General features: G+C 45.9%; 2 protein-coding genes across 5 annotated transcripts in view; both read left to right on the top strand.

Annotated features, from left to right (window-relative positions):
- The first annotated feature begins 216 nt into the window (after positions 1-216).
- On the top strand, positions 217-14,680 carry HDAC3 (histone deacetylase 3). Of its 3 annotated transcripts, none has more exons than XM_047866759.1 (15): positions 217-645; positions 737-819; positions 2,057-2,199; positions 6,525-6,606; positions 6,736-6,792; positions 6,913-6,968; positions 7,354-7,487; positions 8,022-8,102; positions 8,477-8,550; positions 8,714-8,778; positions 10,119-10,208; positions 10,335-10,393; positions 10,674-10,753; positions 11,052-11,209; positions 14,026-14,680. In XM_047866759.1, the coding sequence occupies exons 1-15, from the start codon at positions 354-356 to the stop codon at positions 14,093-14,095; spliced, it is 1,524 nt and encodes a 507-aa protein (XP_047722715.1). In that variant the 5' UTR covers positions 217-353; the 3' UTR covers positions 14,096-14,680. The 3 variants fall into 3 exon arrangements, with proteins under 3 accessions (XP_047722715.1, XP_047722541.1, XP_047722629.1); XM_047866673.1 differs by having other exon boundaries at positions 480-629; XM_047866585.1 differs by having other exon boundaries at positions 479-629; positions 6,525-6,792.
- Positions 14,681-16,357: 1,677 nt separating this feature from the next.
- Positions 16,358-18,422, top strand: part of DIAPH1 (diaphanous related formin 1) — a 103,403-nt gene continuing 101,338 nt past the window's right edge. Inside the window, exon 1 of one of the 2 annotated variants that reach the window (XM_047853816.1) lies at positions 16,358-16,608. In XM_047853816.1, the coding sequence (XP_047709772.1) occupies positions 16,492-16,608 (117 nt within the window). In that variant the 5' untranslated portion in view covers positions 16,358-16,491. The remainder of the gene's footprint in view (positions 16,609-18,422) is intronic. The other variant, XM_047853809.1, reaches the window with a different exon arrangement.

Here is an 18,422-nt window from a genome sequence, read left to right as displayed (position 1 = left end):
CGTGACTGCGCCGTCCCCCCTCCGCGGGGGGAGTGTGCGGCGCCGAGCCTGGGTCCGGGCGGGGAGCACAGGCAGTCAGACGAGAGTGCTCTTCACGGGTCTATCCCGCACGCCGGGCGCGGCTCCGGCCCTCAGATGCCTCAGCCGAGTGGATAGTCAGGAATCTTCCCAGTGGGCCGGGGAAAGCTGGCTTTCTCCACCCAAGAGGGACAGCGTGGCTGGTTCTCCGGAGTCTCCTAGACTGGTGACCACGGCCTGAGCCCCGTTTGGGGCAGGTGGCTGGACGAGATGGCTCAGCTTCCCGAGGAGTTGGCCCCCGCCCGGAAGGAAATGACCCTAGCATCCTAGGACCGATGCTACGCGTCCTCCGCAAAGTCCAGAAGCTCAAGCTCCAGAACCTAGAAGGGCGAGCCAAGCGAGGGGAGGAACTCCGCAGGGGGCGTGGTCGGGAGGCGGGGCCTGGATTTCCCGGTTCCGCAGAGGCAGGCTGCGTGCTTGCGCAGCACGTACGAGCGGGGGTGGGGCAGGCAGCCGGGCGGGCGGCGGAGGCACGGGGCCTGGTCCCGCCGGCACCATGGCCAAGACCGTGGCCTATTTCTACGACCCTGACGTGGGCAACTTCCACTACGGTGAGGGAACAAGGTGGTACGCGAGGGGTTTCGGGACGCGGAAGTTACGAGGCGGGGGGACTACAACTCCAGAGAAGGGTACTGACGAACTCTTTTCCCACCCCCAGGGGCAGGGCACCCTATGAAGCCCCATCGCTTGGCATTGACCCATAGTCTGGTCCTGCACTACGGTCTCTATAAGAAGATGATCGTGAGTCCCAACATCGCTGTTGGGTTTTGAGGGTGGGGGCGAGCTGGGCGGCCCTAGGATAGGTGGGCTGCACTGAAAGCACGGGGTGCGACCTACCCTTGGGATGGGGCGGAGGCTGGATTTCAGGAGTCAGGAACACCCGCCTTGTGTGTAGTGTTGGTGGGTGGATCCACCGACTTAATGGGAGTTACTTCTTCATCTTAGATCGCTAACCTTTGACCTCAAGTGGACCAACCTCTGGCCTATGGTTAGGGTGGAGTGGGGCTGGTTTAAAGGCAGATGTTTTCCTTTTCAGCATCTTAGGGTGTGGGCAGTGCTGTGGCTTCAAGAAAGAGAGAGGGGGCTGGATCACTGTATCTGGATGTGAAGTGTTCCCACCGGTTCCCACCCCCCTTCTCAGCAACCTCTCTGTGCCTCTAAGGAGCTAGAGCTCCAGGGAGGACTCCGCAGGCCTGTGCGCAAATACCTATGTGTGTGTGAAAGAGAAGAGATGTCGTGGGTATTTCCTTATGAACTTAGAATACCCCCACACAGTTCTACTTAATTGCTCCCATCTCCCAGATATGCACATGGGGACAGATAATCCCCAGCTTGGATTTTATAGTTGTGATAGGCGATTATAGCAGTTAAGTTTAGCCCTCTTGGGTCACAAGGGGAATTGGACAACAGTATGAATGAGTGTTGCCCACTGTTTGTGCTGAGGCACAGAAAAGTGAAATGGTTATAGAAAAGACTGAGGTGATGTTAGTGCATGATTCTATGAATCCTTTGAAATTGTTTGCTGGTATGTACCTGTGTGCATTTTCTGGGGAGAGAAACTTTTTGTTCTAGCCTAGTTTCTAAAGAACTGTGTGAATTAAGAACTCCAAGGAGAGAAAGGATGGCATCAGAGCCAAGGGGAGGAGATGAGTATGGAAAGAATCAAAACTAGGAGGTCCAAGGAAAAGTGCAATGGATCAGGGCTCAAGGTTGAGAAGGTGGGAAAGATTGGGCTGGAAGTGGGAAGAAGGCAAGCCCACTGGTCTTTAGAAGGTTTGATCATAGTACCCCACCTGGCTAATCAGAGCCTCTCATCTTTACTGATGTTTGTTTCATATAATAGCAAGGATTGCAGCAGTGATAGGACCACTGCTGTGTGTGCTTTTGGACACTCCGCGGGGCTGGGTTCAGTGTGGGCAGTCTCAGCCCAATGAATGGGACTGACCTTACCTCCGTTCACCTTGTTTTCCGTCCCGAGGTCTTCAAGCCGTACCAGGCTTCCCAGCATGACATGTGCCGCTTTCACTCTGAGGACTACATCGACTTCTTGCAGAGAGTCAGCCCCACCAATATGCAAGGCTTCACCAAGAGCCTTAATGCCTTCAACGTGGGCGATGACTGGTGAGGGGAGGCCTGGGGTTTTTAATGCCACCCATTTGAAGGAGAATGCTTGAATGAGGTCTCCTGGCAGCAGTGGGAACATATGAAAGGGGTCCTATTTGTCAGTGACTCATCATTTACTCATTTGGTTTTTTTCAACAAATATTTATTGGTTGTTTGCCCTAGGCCAGGCCCTGTGCTAAGTCCTGTGAAGGAGAGGTACATGGCCAACTGTGAGAGTGTATACTTGGGAGAATTACCTGTCATGGGTATGGGGTTGTCAGTGGAGGCTTTCTAGGGGAAGTAATGGAGGTTAAGGAGATCTGAAGAAAGAATAGGAAGTAATTAGGTGAAAGGTGGTTGGGAGGACACAAGTTGAGGCAGGAATGTCATTGGGTATCAGGGACAATCTGTGCTGAGGGTTTGTGCAAGTGTGGTATGCCACTCATTTGAGAAACAAAAAAGGTCAACCACATTTTATGAAGGAAAGAGTGATCGGAATCAAGGCTAAAGAGATGCTTAGAACCTTAAATGGTAAATAGCCCTATTATTAATTGAGGCTCTTACCCTTAGAGTAGACAGAAATTATCAAAGTTTTAAAAGTAAGAGAGTGATTTACCCTGAGAGAGGTTTACATTGAGCTTTTCATACAAAGAAGACTCAGAGTTAGGTCCTTTGGGGAAGGGAGTGGATAACAAAGATAAGCCATGATCCTTGCTTGCATTCTTGTATATATTCATGAAAATGTAATAGTCATAACAGTTACCATTACTCAATTTATTTTTAAACTTTTTATTAGAAAAATTTCAAACATTTCGAAAGAATAGTACTGTAAACTCCCCTATATCCATCACCATCTGCAACACTTATAAACAAATGACCAATCTTACTTCATCTGCATTGAAGATCATTTTAAAGCAAACCTAACATTTTTGAAACGACATGTAAATACTTTATTGTGTATCTCCAAATGATATTCTTAAAAAAGAACTGTACATGCTTGAGTGTATGGGTGGCTCAGTCAGTTGAGCATCCAACTCTTGTTATTAGCTCAGGTCATGATCCCAGGGTCTTGGGATCAAGCCCCATGCCGGGCTCGTCACTGAGCATGGAGGCTGCTTAAGATTCTCTCTCTGCCTCAACTCCTGCTGTCTCTCCCTAACTCTAAAAATTAAAAACAAAAGAGAACAACCCCCCCCCCCATACACATTGTGATTATCACTCCTAAAAAATTAGCAGTAATTCCTCAATATCATCATATATGCAGTCAGTATTCAGATTTCTCCAACTGTCTCCTAAACTTTTCTTTCTTGCAGTTGATTGTATTTGGTTGATAACATTTCTTAAGACTTTTAATCTGTAGTGTTTCCTTCTCTACTTTGAATTTATTTCTTGAGGAAACCAGGCTGTTGATCTGTAGTTTCCTACAACAGCTACTGTTTATTGAGTGCTTACTCTGCTATGCTCAGGTTTGCTGGTACATCCACTTAATTCTCACGTCAACAGTGAGATGTTGTAGTCCTTTTAAGTTAGGCATAAGGATACCAAAATTTGAGGAGATTTACGTAACTAGCCCGAGTCACAAAACTGGTCAGTGAAAGTGGCAGGATTCAGATCCAAAGCCCAGGTTTTCAAACACTTCAGTGTTCCCCGAAAGGTGTTGCCAGTGGAAGCACTCTGGGCTGGAAGATGGAAACCAAGTCCTTAGGCTGGCATTGACCACCTTCCCAGGCTTACCCTCATGTCCCTGCTTGCATTGGATTCCTTTCTGGAATGCCCTTTGCTCCTCTTTCAACCTCTCCAAGGCCTTCCTGGTCTTCACACCACCATGAAGTTTCATACCATGAAGACTTTCTTGACCACACGAGGCACAAAGTTCTGTCCTGTACACACTGCCCTCGTCTTTTGGTGTTTGATCGCATGCTGTCTTGGGAGCTTCCTTGGTATTTTTTTATTGCTGCTGCTGTTGGTTCTGAGCTAACTTTACAGGTGTCAGAATGCAGTCACCCTCAGGCCACAGCTGGGGCTCTGTAACTGCTCTCTGTGCAGTTAGGGAATACTACCTACCACTGGGCCCTTTGCACTGCCTCGGTTGTGCTGTCAAACTTAAGCTACACTCACACCTATGTGTGTATTTCAGATGAGAATCAGGGATTTTCCCTTTTAATTAATTGGGAATTAATTAATTTTGATGGCTTTCAAATTAATGTACTATAAAAAACCCAATTATACTGCAAAGCTTTTAATGGAAAAAAAAAAAAACAAAACAGTCCCAGATCTATCCCTCCCACCCAAAAAATCCCTCTCCCCAGTGGCAGCCACTTTCAGGTCCTTAGCTATTTCTTCTGATATTTACCTTTGGATTTCAAAGCACTGATATTAATCTACTACTGTTCCTAATAATCTCTAATACTTAAGTAATGCCCTCTTTGTGTCAGGGCATTTGTGTACTATCCTAAATGCTTCACAGGCATTAGCTCATTTAATCTCATCAATCTCTGTGAACCAGGGTCTGCTATTGTCTCCTTTTTACAGATGAGGACACTTAGGCACAGAAACTTTATTTATTTAAATTTAATTAATAATTAATTAGTTTAGAGAGGAAAGAGCCAGAGCCTACATGTGTGGGGGAGGGGCAGAGATTGAGGGAGACAGAGAGTGTGAGATCATGAACCTGAACTGAAATGAAATCAAGAGTTGGGTACTTAATGGACTGAGCCACCCAGGCTCCTTAGGCCCAGAAACTTTAAATAGCTTGTCCAATGTGATCATTACCAAGTGTTGAAGAGTCAAAGTTTGAACCTAGGTAATCTGGCTCCAGAATTTGTCTCTTAAATCGTGCTACCATATTATACTGCCTGTTGTAATGTGCTTGTATTGCTATTTTTTCACTTTACAACTTAAAGTGTTTTCTATTAAGCTCTTAGTATGGGAAATGAGCATTTAGTCTCCTCATACCATCACCCTGGCTTCCCCTTCCCTTCCACCTTCACAATATATCACTATTTTTATTAAATAAGTATTCTATGTTTACATCATTATAACTTTGAAAAATTCACTTACTAGAGAGCCAGATAGTATAGTATGATTTAATTTTTCTATTTGTACACCTTTTTGTTTTTCCAGGAGTCAATAATCACATTGTTTTTTCATTTGCTTAGTTTTCTAGGTATCAATTGTTAATTCTTCCCAGAACCTTTGAGAAATTATAAAACTCCCTACACCTCTTTTTTTTTGTAGTCAAATGTATCAGCTGAACGATTATCTTTTGAGAACTAAAACTAGGGAGGGGTCTTTTAATCCTTTCCTTTTTTATAAGTCAAGTTTATGAAGGTAAATTTGCATACAGTAAAATTAACCCTTTTTAAAATTTTTTTATTTATTTATTTTGGGTAGAGTAGGGGAGGGGCAAATAGAGAGAATCCCAGGCAGTCTCTGTGCTGTCAGCATAGAGCCTGATATGGGGCTTGGTCTCCCAAATTGTGAGATCATGACCTGAGCAGAAATCAAGAGGCAGATGCTTAACTGACTGAGCCACCCATGTGCCCCTAAAACTCACCCTTTTTAGGCTTGTAATTCTGAGAGTTTTAACAGTGTGTATCAAAGTATAGATTATTTCTATTATTCCACAAAGGGCTCTTATACTCTTACCGTCAGTCTCTTCTTTCCAGCTTAGCTCCAGGTAACTACTGATCTGAGGTCTGTCCCTATATTTTGCCTTTTCCAGAGTGTTATATAAATGGAGCCATATAATATATAATGTTTTGTATCTGGTTTTAAGACTCTCCTTTTTATAAAAAAAAGAAGGTAATAATTATAATTAACATCAACTTCTGGAGTACTAGGTACCACACGCTTTGTTAAAGACTTTCTATAGTTTATCCTTATTACTTTCTGTGGGTTATCCTTATCCTTACTGTATATGAGAATACAGTTTTTTCTTAAAAATGTGTGATTCTAAAGAATATTATTGAATGTTGTGTTAAAATCTGATATGCATAAAAGAATCTTTTAAGAATAACAAAGTTTATGTTCTCTCTTAACTTATTTCCTTTTTGGTGTGTTGCTTAAGTACCTAGAAGCTGCCTCCTTTTCTCCCCAGCCAGGATGCGAACTCCCTGACAGAGTTAAATGTTTTTTTACTTCCATCCAGTGACTTGCACAGGGCTTGGTACATGGTTTGGTCCAAAATATTCGTTGAATAAATTTGCACATAACCTGGGTGCATAGGGTGTGGGGAGAAGGTTATTAAAGAATGGAAGTTGGAGGGGTTTGGAGTTAGGGGAGAGGTGTAGGAAGGACCTGGTTGGAAATAAAGAGCTCTGACTTGCTTCTCTTCCCTGCAGCCCAGTGTTTCCCGGGCTCTTTGAGTTCTGTTCCCGTTACACAGGCGCATCTCTGCAAGGAGCAACCCAGCTGAACAACAAGGTGACCATGGCCCTGAGTCCTGTTCTCCCTTTCCTATGGGTCCTTTCACTCAAGGCCTTAACCCTGAGCCTGAGCTTCCAGCTTTGGGGATGGACAAGGAGGACTGTGAGTTGGGTGTTTGTCTTTCAGATCTGTGATATTGCCATTAACTGGGCTGGTGGTCTGCACCATGCCAAGAAATTTGAGGTGAGTGAGGAGATGATGGGGGAGACAATGACTGCCCTAGGTAGGTGGTCAGGATGACAGTAGGGGGCAGCTGGGTAGAGGAGTCGTTCCTCTCTTTGTAAGACCACTGTCTCACTATAGGCCTCTGGCTTCTGCTATGTCAATGACATTGTGATTGGCATCCTGGAGCTGCTCAAGTAAGTAGCCTGGGAGGAGTTGGAGGGACTTGTGAGACCTGTGGGTGAGGAGGTCTCTCAGATGGCACTGGCCCTGACCCCGGCCTCCACCCCCATACTAGCTTCTCCACAGTTCATAATGCTTTGCTCAGACTACGTCCTCTGTGTGTTGCTGGAAACTCCCTGCTGCCTGCTCACATTTCAGTCTTCTCTGCACATCCCTCTCCTGTCCCTGCCTCCAGGCTGGAGCCCCAGGGTTGCCCTTAGGGATGGCATTAGGTTTCAGCGGATTTGGGCTGAAGCAGACTCTTCCTAATTCCAGACCTTGTTTTGGGAGGAGTGGGTTGGATGGTTTTCTTGCTGGAGTTCCATTCTACCTCAGACCCTGGCTTGGCCGTCATCCCAGGTACCACCCTCGGGTGCTCTACATTGATATTGACATCCACCATGGTGATGGAGTTCAGGAAGCCTTCTACCTCACTGACCGGGTCATGACAGTCTCCTTCCACAAATATGGAAACTACTTCTTTCCTGGCACAGGTATGGGAATAGGGATGACCGTCCCCTTTGCTCCTTCAGCTCTTCACTGTGATGGCCTCCTGCTCAACCTTCAGGTCTCGGCTCACGTGGCCTCTCCTCAGAGAAGTCTCTCCTGACCACCACAGTTAAAAGTAATCCCTCCTTCCCCATTACTCTGTCACATCCTCGTGCTTGCTTCTCTTAGAACACTCACTGCTATTTGTATTTATTGCGGTGTTTTGTTTTGTTTACTGTGTCCCTCCTCATCATGCCCACCTGCCAAGAATATAAGCTTGGTGGGATTTCATTCATTTCTTAGTTCTTTTTACTACTAGATCCCCTGTGCCTAGTACACAGGTTGGCTCATAGTAGGCCCACAAAGATTATTTGTTGAATGAATGCAAGCCACGAGAGGTGGGGTGGCTCTAGGGAGTATGTGGTGGAGGGACATAGATGTAGTGAGAGGCCCTCAGGGTACGGGTTGGGGTTGAAGCAGCTGGGTTGTGAGTGCCCTCTGTGGATGGCTCCCACCCCCTACTCTCCACTTCCCTATAGGTGACATGTATGAAGTTGGAGCAGAGAGTGGCCGCTACTACTGTCTAAATGTGCCCTTGCGGGATGGCATTGATGACCAGAGTAAGTATTGAAGTCTTTTCCCTGCACGTTAGACCTCTTCTTTCTCTCCTTAAATTAACCTCTTCTGCCTGGTATTGTCTGCTATTGGGCCAGGTGTCCTTAAGGATGAATGGCCTTCAGAGGGACCATGAACCCCCCGGAAATTGTATGCAACATGTTATGTGTAGGTGCATTTTTTTGGGAAAAGGGTCATTAGCTTTCATCAGTCACTCAAAGGTGTCTGGGACCCCATTCAGAAGTTCAGAACCAGTGATTTGGTTCTTTGGGTTGCCCCTTTTCCTGGGCTACATGCTCTCTCAACCCCCTTTTTCCTTTTGTTCCCTGTCTCCCCATCCCCTTGGGGTGCCAGGTGCCCATCTTTGGCCCTCTCCCAGGTTACAAGCACCTTTTCCAGCCGGTTATCAACCAGGTAGTGGACTTCTACCAACCCACGTGCATTGTGCTCCAGGTAATACTGTCAGTGCCTCCTCAAGAGGGCTCTGCCTGGGCTTAGGGGAAGAAAGCAGGGAGGAGGAGAGCCCCAGTGTTGGTCAGGGAAAGGAAGTGAAGGACATCTGGGACGTTCTGATCGGTTATCTCACTGCAGCTGCCTGGGGTTTTGCTTTTTGCAGTGTGGAGCTGACTCTCTGGGCTGTGATCGTCTAGGCTGCTTCAACCTCAGCATTCGAGGGCATGGGTGAGATTTGCCTTCCTTCCCTGCCCCCAGGTTTTCAAGTGGCTTTGGGCCTTGATACACAAAGTGGGGGTAGGTGGCAAATGGGCCATAGGAAGAATAGGGAGAGTCACTCCTATGCAGTAAGAAAGGCCCATGCAGAGGCACTGAGACAGGGAAGAGCTGGTGTAGCAGAGGAGATGAAGTCACAACAGTGAGGCAAGAACACAGGGAGCAAGCTGGAGGTGGTTTGGCTTGAGGCCTGTGAAGGCAGCCGTGGCAAGGTTGTACAGAGCCCTTACCTCATGGTAAGGAGTCTGGATTATATTTCAGATATGATGGGAAACTGCTGGAAGATTTTAAACAGGGAAGTGACATGATCCAACTCAGGTTTGAAAGTGACTGCTCTGGGGCGCCTGGTGGCTCAGTCGGTTACGCATCCGACTTCGGCTCAGGTCATGATCTCACGGTTCGTGAGTTCGAGCCCTCTGTCAGGCTCTGTGCTGACAGCTCAGAGCCTGGAGTCTGCTTTGGATTCTGTGTCTCCCTCTCTCTCTGCCCCTCCCCAACTAGCACTCTGTCTCTGTCTCTCTCAAAAATAAATAAACATAGAAAAAATTAAAAAAATAAAAAGAGAAAGCGACGGCTCTGACTGCTGAATGCAGGAAGGATTGGGGTGGGGGTTGGGGACAGGAGTGGGGGTGGGAAGACCAGCTAGGAAGCCATTGGTGTCGTCCAGGCAGCAGATGCAGTGCCTGGGTTTAGGCGGAGAAGGTGACCAATGAGACGTACATGATTGGAGTTCTATTTTGGAGGCTAGAACTGACAGCACTTATTGGTGCATTAATGAGAATAGTTGATTAACAGGTAGGGTGTCAGGGTGGGTGTTGAGCAGGATGGAGGTGGGAGTGCACTTTGTTTTTTAAATTTTTATTGAGATACAATATGTATGCAATACATTACACATATCTCAAGAGTATAAATCAATGAATTTCATTACCTAGATCAAGATATGGAACCTTTTCAGGGCGCTGGGGTGGCTCAGTCAGTTAAGTGTCCTGCTTCGGCTTAGGTCATGATCTCACAGTCCGTGAGTTTGAGCCCTGCGTTGGGCTCTGTGCTGACGGCTCAGAGCCTGCAGCCTGCTTTGGATTCTGTGTCTTCCTCTCTCTCTGCCCCTCCACCAGTCATGCTCTGTCTCTCTCTGTCTCTCAAAAATGAATAAATGTTAAAAAAAAAAATTAAAGAAAAAAGATATGGAACATTTTCTAGTTCCCTTGTGCTCCTTCCAGGCAGTAGCTAGAGATGTACACTTTGAGTTTTTGAGAACTTCCTCCAGCTATTCCCCTGGTTCCTTTTAACAGGGAATGCGTCGAATATGTCAAGAGCTTCAATATCCCTCTTCTGGTGCTAGGTGGTGGTGGCTATACTGTCCGAAATGTTGCCCGCTGCTGGTGAGCATGCTCCCTGATTTTCTTCCTCCCCCTTGTCCACTGTGAGTTGGGGGCTCCCTGAGAGATGGCCAGGTGGGCCCTTCAGCCCACTTGCTCAGCTGAGCCCACTCTGCTGTTTGGTTTCAGGACATATGAAACATCGCTGCTGGTAGAAGAGGCCATTAGTGAGGAGCTTCCCTATAGTGGTAAGGACCACCCCATGATACCCCATAGCAGGAAGCCATTCTCAGAAGACCCCTGGATAGCCTGGTTTGAAGGCAGATCAGAATTTTTTTCTTATTATTATTACAGGTTGGAAATTTGACACTCTAGGAGCTCTGCAGACTGAACTCCTAAGCAGGGAAAAGATTGGACAGCTCTTTTGCAGGGGGTTTGGATGGGAAGGAGATAGGTTGGGAAGTCTCAGGACCTGCCTGTCTCTGTCTAAGTCATGCCTTCTCTCCTGATCTCCCTTTCTGTGCTTAGAATACTTCGAGTACTTTGCCCCGGACTTCACACTCCATCCAGATGTCAGCACCCGCATCGAGAATCAGAACTCACGCCAGGTCAGCAGCTTGGAGAAACTGAACACAAGGGTTGGGGGAGCCTAGGAGAGGTCCAGGATGAAATCAGAGAAACCAGAGAAGAGAGGAAAGTTCTTAGTTGTCACTATAACTCTTAGCAGCTAGGAGACAGCCTGGGTTCAAGTAGAGGCAATTGGGGTCGGGAGGAGGGACATTTATCAGGTGGGTACTTGAACTAGGATTCAGAAAGGGATTAGAACTAGGATGGTATGGGTGAAAGGTAGCTAGAAGTGTGGGTGCTCTGGGAATCACTCACTCTCTATTCCAAATCCCAAATCAGTACCTGGACCAGATCCGCCAGACAATCTTTGAAAACTTGAAGATGCTGAACCATGCACCTAGCGTCCAGATTCATGATGTGCCTGCAGACCTTCTGACCTATGACAGGACTGACGAGGCTGATGCAGAGGAGAGGGGTCCTGAAGAGAACTATAGCAGGTCTGGGGCAGTGATTTGACAGCAGGGGCTTCCAACAGGCATATGGGGGAAATTAAGAGGGAAAAAGTAAATTGGAAGGCATTAGCTTGATTGCTTCTGGCTTAGCTCCTTTAGTACTTACTTTTTGGTCTGTTGCAATTCCACACTCTTGGTGTGTGTGTATGTGTGTGGGTATGCCACAAATAAGTAATTTATTGTCAAAATTTTAAACAACACCAAAATATGTTAAGCTTGCATTCACACAGTTCCAGACCAGTTTGACAAGTAACCACTGTTAATAGTTTGATTTTTATTTTTTCAGATAGATCTTTTTCAATAGATTATAAGTATACTACTCAACATACATGTATGAACACAAACACCTACACACTCATTCTCAGAGTTTGTGCATCTTTTGTTTTTAAATGTAAGTTGGATTATTCCATACAAGTTGCTCTACAATTTACACCTTTTTTTTTTTTTAACAAAACAGCATATCTTTCCATGTGATTATGTATTGATCTGCTTCATTATTTTATTAGCTGTATAATATTGCATTGTGTGGGTGTAGCATAATCTAAGTACCACTGATGGCATTTACATTATTTCCCTTTTTTTTTTTTTTACCATCACAAAGAATATGGTGATGCACCCCCTTATACAAATATACGTCTTTTGTATGCTTGTTTCAGTAGGCTGTGTGCACTAAAACTTTTTATATATTTGTTGCCAAATTGCCCTCCAAAAAAATCTATAACAGTTTATAATATTCCCAGCATTTTACATGCTTCTTCCAGGTTCAGAGCTCTACAGGTCATTGCTTATATACTCTCTAAGACCTTTTGATATCTTTCCTCTGTTCATTTTTTTCAGGTGTGATAATTATATTATGTCTTTTTTTAAGTCTTTATCTTTCTGAGATACATATTAAAATATTTACATGTGCATTGAGTTAGGGAAAAGAAGAGATTAGAGCTTTTAAAAATTTTTTTAAATCCCAGAATAGGTTTTTCTGAAAAATGAAGGGAAAAGACAGCAGAAACAAGAAGTGTAGAAACAGATGCACTTAATGGAGAACAGATATCGTTACTTGACTGAGGGATAACCACAGCTGGTTACCTGCACCTCCCACGCAGTGTTAGAGGTTCGAGCTGGCTCTGAGTGTGATGACCTTCTCAGTCCCTTCCAGAATCTGCTTCACTTAGAGGTCAGCTTTCAGATTTCTCCTTTAGATCTGGGCTTTACTGCTTGGACCTTTGGAACCACTCTACTCCTCCTCCATGAACACCCTCTTCTTCCCACTCCTGGTTGAGGAGGTATCAGAACCTCTGGCCTAAGGATTCCTTTTGAATGCATCGCCTCCTTGTCAACTTCTCCAGGTCTCTGAAGCTTGACTTCTAGAATTGATTTTCTTAGAAATGTGCTTTGAAGTTTCTCCTTTTGGCAAAGTTTGGCTTTTTCATCTCTGGTTCTAGGCTGGTGTCTGGGCCTAGTCTCTGTATAATACTACCCCCTCTCAACAGCCAGCAGAAGCCTCAGGCCTCTTCCTGCCCTAAGCCCTACCTCACTGTGAGACCACTCACTGAGTTCCTGTTCTTTGATGCCTATAGTTCCAGCTTGCATAGCACTTGCAGAATTGTAATAGGAGTGACTACTTTTTGTGGATTTGCTAAGCATCAAACTCAATCCTAAGTGCTTTATATTAAAACATATGTATCTTCATGTCATTGTTCTGCTGTCATCAGACAACCCTAAAAGGTTATCCTCAAATTACCTGAGGAGGAATCTGAGGCTCAGAGAGGTTAAGTAATTTGCCAAAGGTCCTACAGCTAGTTAAATATCAGGACTGAGAGTCAAGCCTGAGTCTCTGACCCCACATCTTTAACTCTTATGCACTCAGAGGTAACTGAGACATTGTTTACCAGGCAGATAGGGCTTTCCCTGACTTTGTTCTCCAGCTTCTCTTTGACGACTTTCTCCCTTCTTGCTCAGTTATCAGTGTGGGCAAGGTAATTCAGTTTTCAGTTACTCATATTCTCTCAGAGAGTAGTTTTCCAAAAAGAAAGAAACAGGTATTGAGTACTTACTGGGCACTGAGTTGCTTTCGCATCCCTTTCATCACTCTCCTTTCCATTGCTCTTAGAACAACGCCCCATTCTTTGACCAGGGCTTTAGAAAGTCCTGTGTGCTGGTGTTTGCCTATGTCCATGGTCTTGTCTGTAACTACTCTCCTCCCTGCACACTGCTCCCAATTGTCCTGGCCTCCGTGCTCCTACTGGAATACATCAGTCACCCTCCACCTGATAACACTGTACTTGGTTTTCTTGCAGCTTAAAATGGGCTTCCACAGATATTTGTCTGGCTAGCTCCTTCTCGGATTTGAAGTCTTACCTTAGAACAGCTGTCTGTAATAATTCTTCCTGAAGTTTACCCTTTTCCTCCCCTTCACTCTCATTCAGATCCCTTTATTTCTTTTTTTTTTTTTTTTTCAGAGCACTTTCCACCATGGTAAATTATCATCTTTATTTACTTACTTTGTTATTTACTGTCAGTCTTGTTTATTTGGTAAGTGTTTTGAGGATAGGCAGAAATTTTACTGAACTTATTGTCTACTGTATCGCTGTGGCTTATGATGGTGGCTGGCATAGAGTAGTCCCTCAGTAAATGTTTATTGATTACAAGAATGGATGGAATGGATCGCTACCAGTCTCTGCCAACAGGACAGGAGTAGTTCCTTGACAAAAGGGGCCTAAGACGTTGCTCCAGAGAGGGTGCCTGTGTGGGGGAAGATGAGAATTTGGGGAATAGGACCCTGACCTCTCTCCCTTGCTTTGCAGGCCAGAGGCACCCAATGAGTTCTATGATGGAGACCATGACAATGACAAGGAAAGCGACGTGGAGATTTAAGAGCAGCCGGGCTTGCTCTATCCCAAGGAATTCCATTTTACCTCTTGTTTGGGCAGGAGGGAAAAGATGTGGTGCCCACAGCCCTGGACGGTCACTTTCAGGGCTTTACCAGTGCTGGAGGAGGGTTTGGAGACCACACCTGGTTTTTGAACCAACTATCCCCTTTACTGTATTTCCCAAGGCCTGACAATGGTACTTATTAGGGATTGGATGGGGACAAGGATAACTTCCCCTAGGACATCTTGGGCAATGGGCCCTAGATGCTGTTCCCAGCTACTTTGGCCCCCTTATTCCTTTCCTGCTTCCCTCCAACCCAGAGACTTACAGGGATGAAGATGTTAGACGGCAGTAAAGTTGCCTCTGACTTTCTCCTTTCTTGGTTTCCCCTACAGCAAGCCTTGTTTTCAGTGCAGGTGAAGAGTGAGGGATTTTAGGGGTTTCTGGCTCTCTAACATCTTAACCCCAGATGATGGGAAATTTGGTTTTGAGTCCGGGGAGGATGTAAAAATGTCTCTTTCTAACTTTTGGCTTTATGTCCATTTTACCACTGTTTTTATCCAATAAACCAAGTTGGTATTTTTTGTACCTTTTGCCTTCCTGGGAATATTCTTAATTCTTGCTAGCTGCCTATGTATGAAAGGAGAAGAAATGGGGGTCATGATGTATATAATAAAAATCATAGTTAACATTCATTCAACACTTATCTTAGGCCCTGTGTATGAATTCTACATGGATTATGTTACTCATATATAGGGAGTTCTTAGAGCATTCTGGTTAAGAGTTAGACAAATCTGAGCAATTACTAGCTTAAGAGAGGGAGTAGAAGATGACTTGATGTTTTGGAAACTGTATGTTTGGAAGGGTAATGCTAGTTGGTGAAGATACACTGAGATAAAACGTCAAGTGCTTAGCATGGTGCCTGACAAGTGGTTGCTCAGTATCTTAACTGTCTTGGTGAAGAATGATGCTAGATACTGTAGTAGCCACAAATGTGGACCCTTCCCTGACGTTCATAATCCAATAAAGAGTGAGGTAAATGGTATAGCAGATGTAGACAGCGGTATGAGAAAGAAGAGTGATAGATGGATCATTCCTTCCATGCTTTGATCCTGTGTCGGTGCTCTAGCTTAGAAAATAATATCCCATGCCCTAAACTGAGCACTGGGGTCTCAGAGTTCCCTCCAGGAACATATATTCGAAATCTTTTGTCAGCTGTGGGTGAGATAATTCCATCCATATTTTGAGGGCCTACTGGGGGCCACATATTTTTCACAGAAGGAACAGATGTAGCTGGGAGAATGGATGAGATTACTGAGGGAGAAATGAAGCTGGATGAGCAAAGAACACACTCTTGGAGAACACCTGCTCTTTTCACTCAGGTTTGGTTTTTGTCAGTAGGATATCCTGGTCAAACATAGGACTTCCCAGACTAATCTGGATTAAAAAAAAAATTTTTTTTAACACTTATGTGCCCTCGAGCAAGTCACTTTAACTCTCAGAAGTCCCAAATTTTCTATCTGTAAAATGGTGAGACTAATGGAGTCTGTCACATGGCAATGCCAGGATTCAGTGAGGAACAACACGGAGAGTTTTGCATAGCATCTGGTTTAGAGCAAGTGCATGGTAAATGGTAACTATTATTCCTGAGTAGTCACCTGTTGGCAATAACTAGTTTTTCATAATAAAAAACACCACTGGGAAATAGACCTGCGATTCAAAACTAGGTGATCTAACTCCAGTCTAGCACTTGCTCTGGACCACTCTCTGTTCCAGGCACGTAGCTTTCAATAAATACTGCCGCTTTCAAATTTTTTCATGTGCTCCACTGATGTTGCACACATAAAAAACTGTATTATCCTTGAAATACCCGCACTGGATTTTCGGCCAAAATGACATCTCTTATTTGATTTTTTGTTTAGATAAGATCCTGGTCTAGGGTGTGAGAGGGTATAGGCTTTACAGCCACGTGGGCAGTGTGGGAGCGGGGAGGCCTGCGCCGCTCCTGCCGCCAGGTGGCGCTGTTCCCTGTCGAGGCCGCAGAGTTGCACCGCCCACTCACCACCATTTCCCACCCCCCCCCCACCCCCCCCACGTGAGTCCGAATGGTTAGGTCCGCCAGGCAGGTAGTTTGCTTCCGCGCCTTCCCTCCACCCCCTCACTTCCCCCATTGGTAGGAGCTGCTGGTCCGGGCGGAAGTGGGGCAGGCGGGCGGGAGCGAGGCGTCGCCGTTGTATATTCATGAGGCGCGCGCAGCCCGGCATACTAATGAGGCGGGGCGCGGCGGCGGGCTGAGGAGGGAGCTGTTGGGCGGCGGCGGCCGGTCGGGAGCTGCCCGGCGGGAGCTGCCCGGCGGGAGCGGCGTAGGCGCGGGGTCATCTGCCAGCGCGAACCTGGACATGGAGCCGCTCGGCGGGGGCCAGGGTCCCGGCCGCGGGACCCGGGACAAAAAGAAGGGCCGGAGCCCGGACGAACTGCCTGCGGCGGGCGGCGACGGCGGCAAATCCAAGAAATTTGTGAGTGTCCCTCCCACCCGGTTCCTTCAGCCTAGCCCGGTAACCGTCCTCCGGTCCCCGGTGACTCCCGCAGCCGACCCCAGGGCTGTACGCCCGTCTCTAGGGAGCCGCCCCCGCGCCTCTCTTCCTCCGTTTGCTCGGTCCTGGGCTCCACAGCCGGACATCCTACCCCTCTGGGACCTCGGGAATCCCCGGAGTCCTACCCGGCTCTTGCCCCGGCAGCCTCGGGGCTTCCTTCACCCCTTCAGCCCGTACGCTCTGCCCTCCGCCCCCATAGCCCGGCGGGTCTTAGCCCCATCTCTTCCTTCTCAGCCCCACTTCCTTTCTTCTTCCTCTGTTACCCGCACACGCCTTCTCTATCTTGTCCTCTGTGTTTTTCTGGGTCCATTATTTATTACCCTTCCACAACCCCCCCCCCTTTTTTTTTTTTGTATCCTCTTATTTGCTTCTCTTAAAGGTCACTTCCTTCTCAAGATTGATCCCTTTCACCTGCTAACTTTCCTCCCTCCTCGCCCCGGCTCTGGGCCCTCAGCCCGGTGTCACCTGATAATCCTTCCCCTCTGGAATGTTACCTGACTTGGCTTCTACTTTCCCTGGACGTTTGTCCTTGTGATTGCAGGAATGGGTTCCTGCCCAGGTCCTATGGTCATTGGGCATGACGTTAATTTGTTTCCCAGTATTTCTCCATCCCGAGAACCTGCCTCTTTGCCCTGTTGCTTATCACTTTTCAGAGGGTTAGAACTTCTCTCATGATGATGCCTTTCTTGATTTAGGATGGTGATAAACCTTCCTCATAGGGAGGAAGGTAGGCTGCAAGTCCAAGAAGTTTGAGTAATTGAATCGCTTTTTATGTTTCCCATGAAAACCATCTCAATTCTTCTGCCACCTCCTGTGTGACAGGCTAGTGACATCCCTTTTCCTACCTGTACAAGAAAGAGTATAGCTGTCCCCAGGTGTCAGTGACTTCCAATCTGAGTTAGAAGGAATACTGATATTCATGTAACACTATCATATTTCATTACTTTTGCCCACATTAAATCTTGTTTACTCCTCTCTCCAGGGAGCTATTTGTTTGCTTTTTACTGTAAAAGCTTTGAAAGATAGGGGACACTATCCAAGAGAGGGAAATAGTCTTGGGTCTTAATAATCGTTTGCTAGTTGTAATTGTAGTTATTAGTCTTTTCTTCCAGGTGATTATGCCTCCACCACAGTATCTCTTTCTAGTAACCAAATGGATTCTGACTCTTTGCTCCTTTATCCCCAACCTTTAGTATTCTGATCCAAACCCACAAATTTGGGAAGAAAACTGATAAAATGATGGAAACAGGAGAAAATGTTGCTTTGGGACCTAGAGGATTGAGATGTGGAGAGTTCTAAGCAGAATTAAAATAGTGACTCATCTCTTCCTACCTATTTCTAGCAAGGCAGGTGCTTCTGGACTGTCCTTTCCAGTGACTTATGGGCTGTCAGTAACTGCCTTCTTTTTTTTTTTTTTTTTTAATTTATTTTTTTAATCTGGTGAACATCTGTTTTTCCAGAAATGTGGAATTAATGGTAGTGAGGACCCTCCCCCTCGTGATTAAAGAAACATTTCCTTATGTTTGTTTAGGATAGTAACTGACACTCTAGTTAGAGAGCTTTCCTTCTAAGAATTAAATTCTGGGGCTTATAATCCTTTTTTATTATAAACATACATATATCTGTTATTGTTGTTTTGCTCTTGTTTCCATGGGTACTGTTTGACCTTCCTCACCCACATTCTAGCTATTCCTGCTGATGTATTGAACTCTGTGGCTTGTAATGTTTTTCAGGCC

This window comes from Prionailurus viverrinus, chromosome A1 (assembly GCF_022837055.1).
Source record: "Prionailurus viverrinus isolate Anna chromosome A1, UM_Priviv_1.0, whole genome shotgun sequence".
Classification (NCBI taxonomy): Eukaryota; Metazoa; Chordata; class Mammalia; order Carnivora; family Felidae; genus Prionailurus; species Prionailurus viverrinus.
This window is presented reverse-complemented; position numbering and strand designations above follow the sequence as displayed.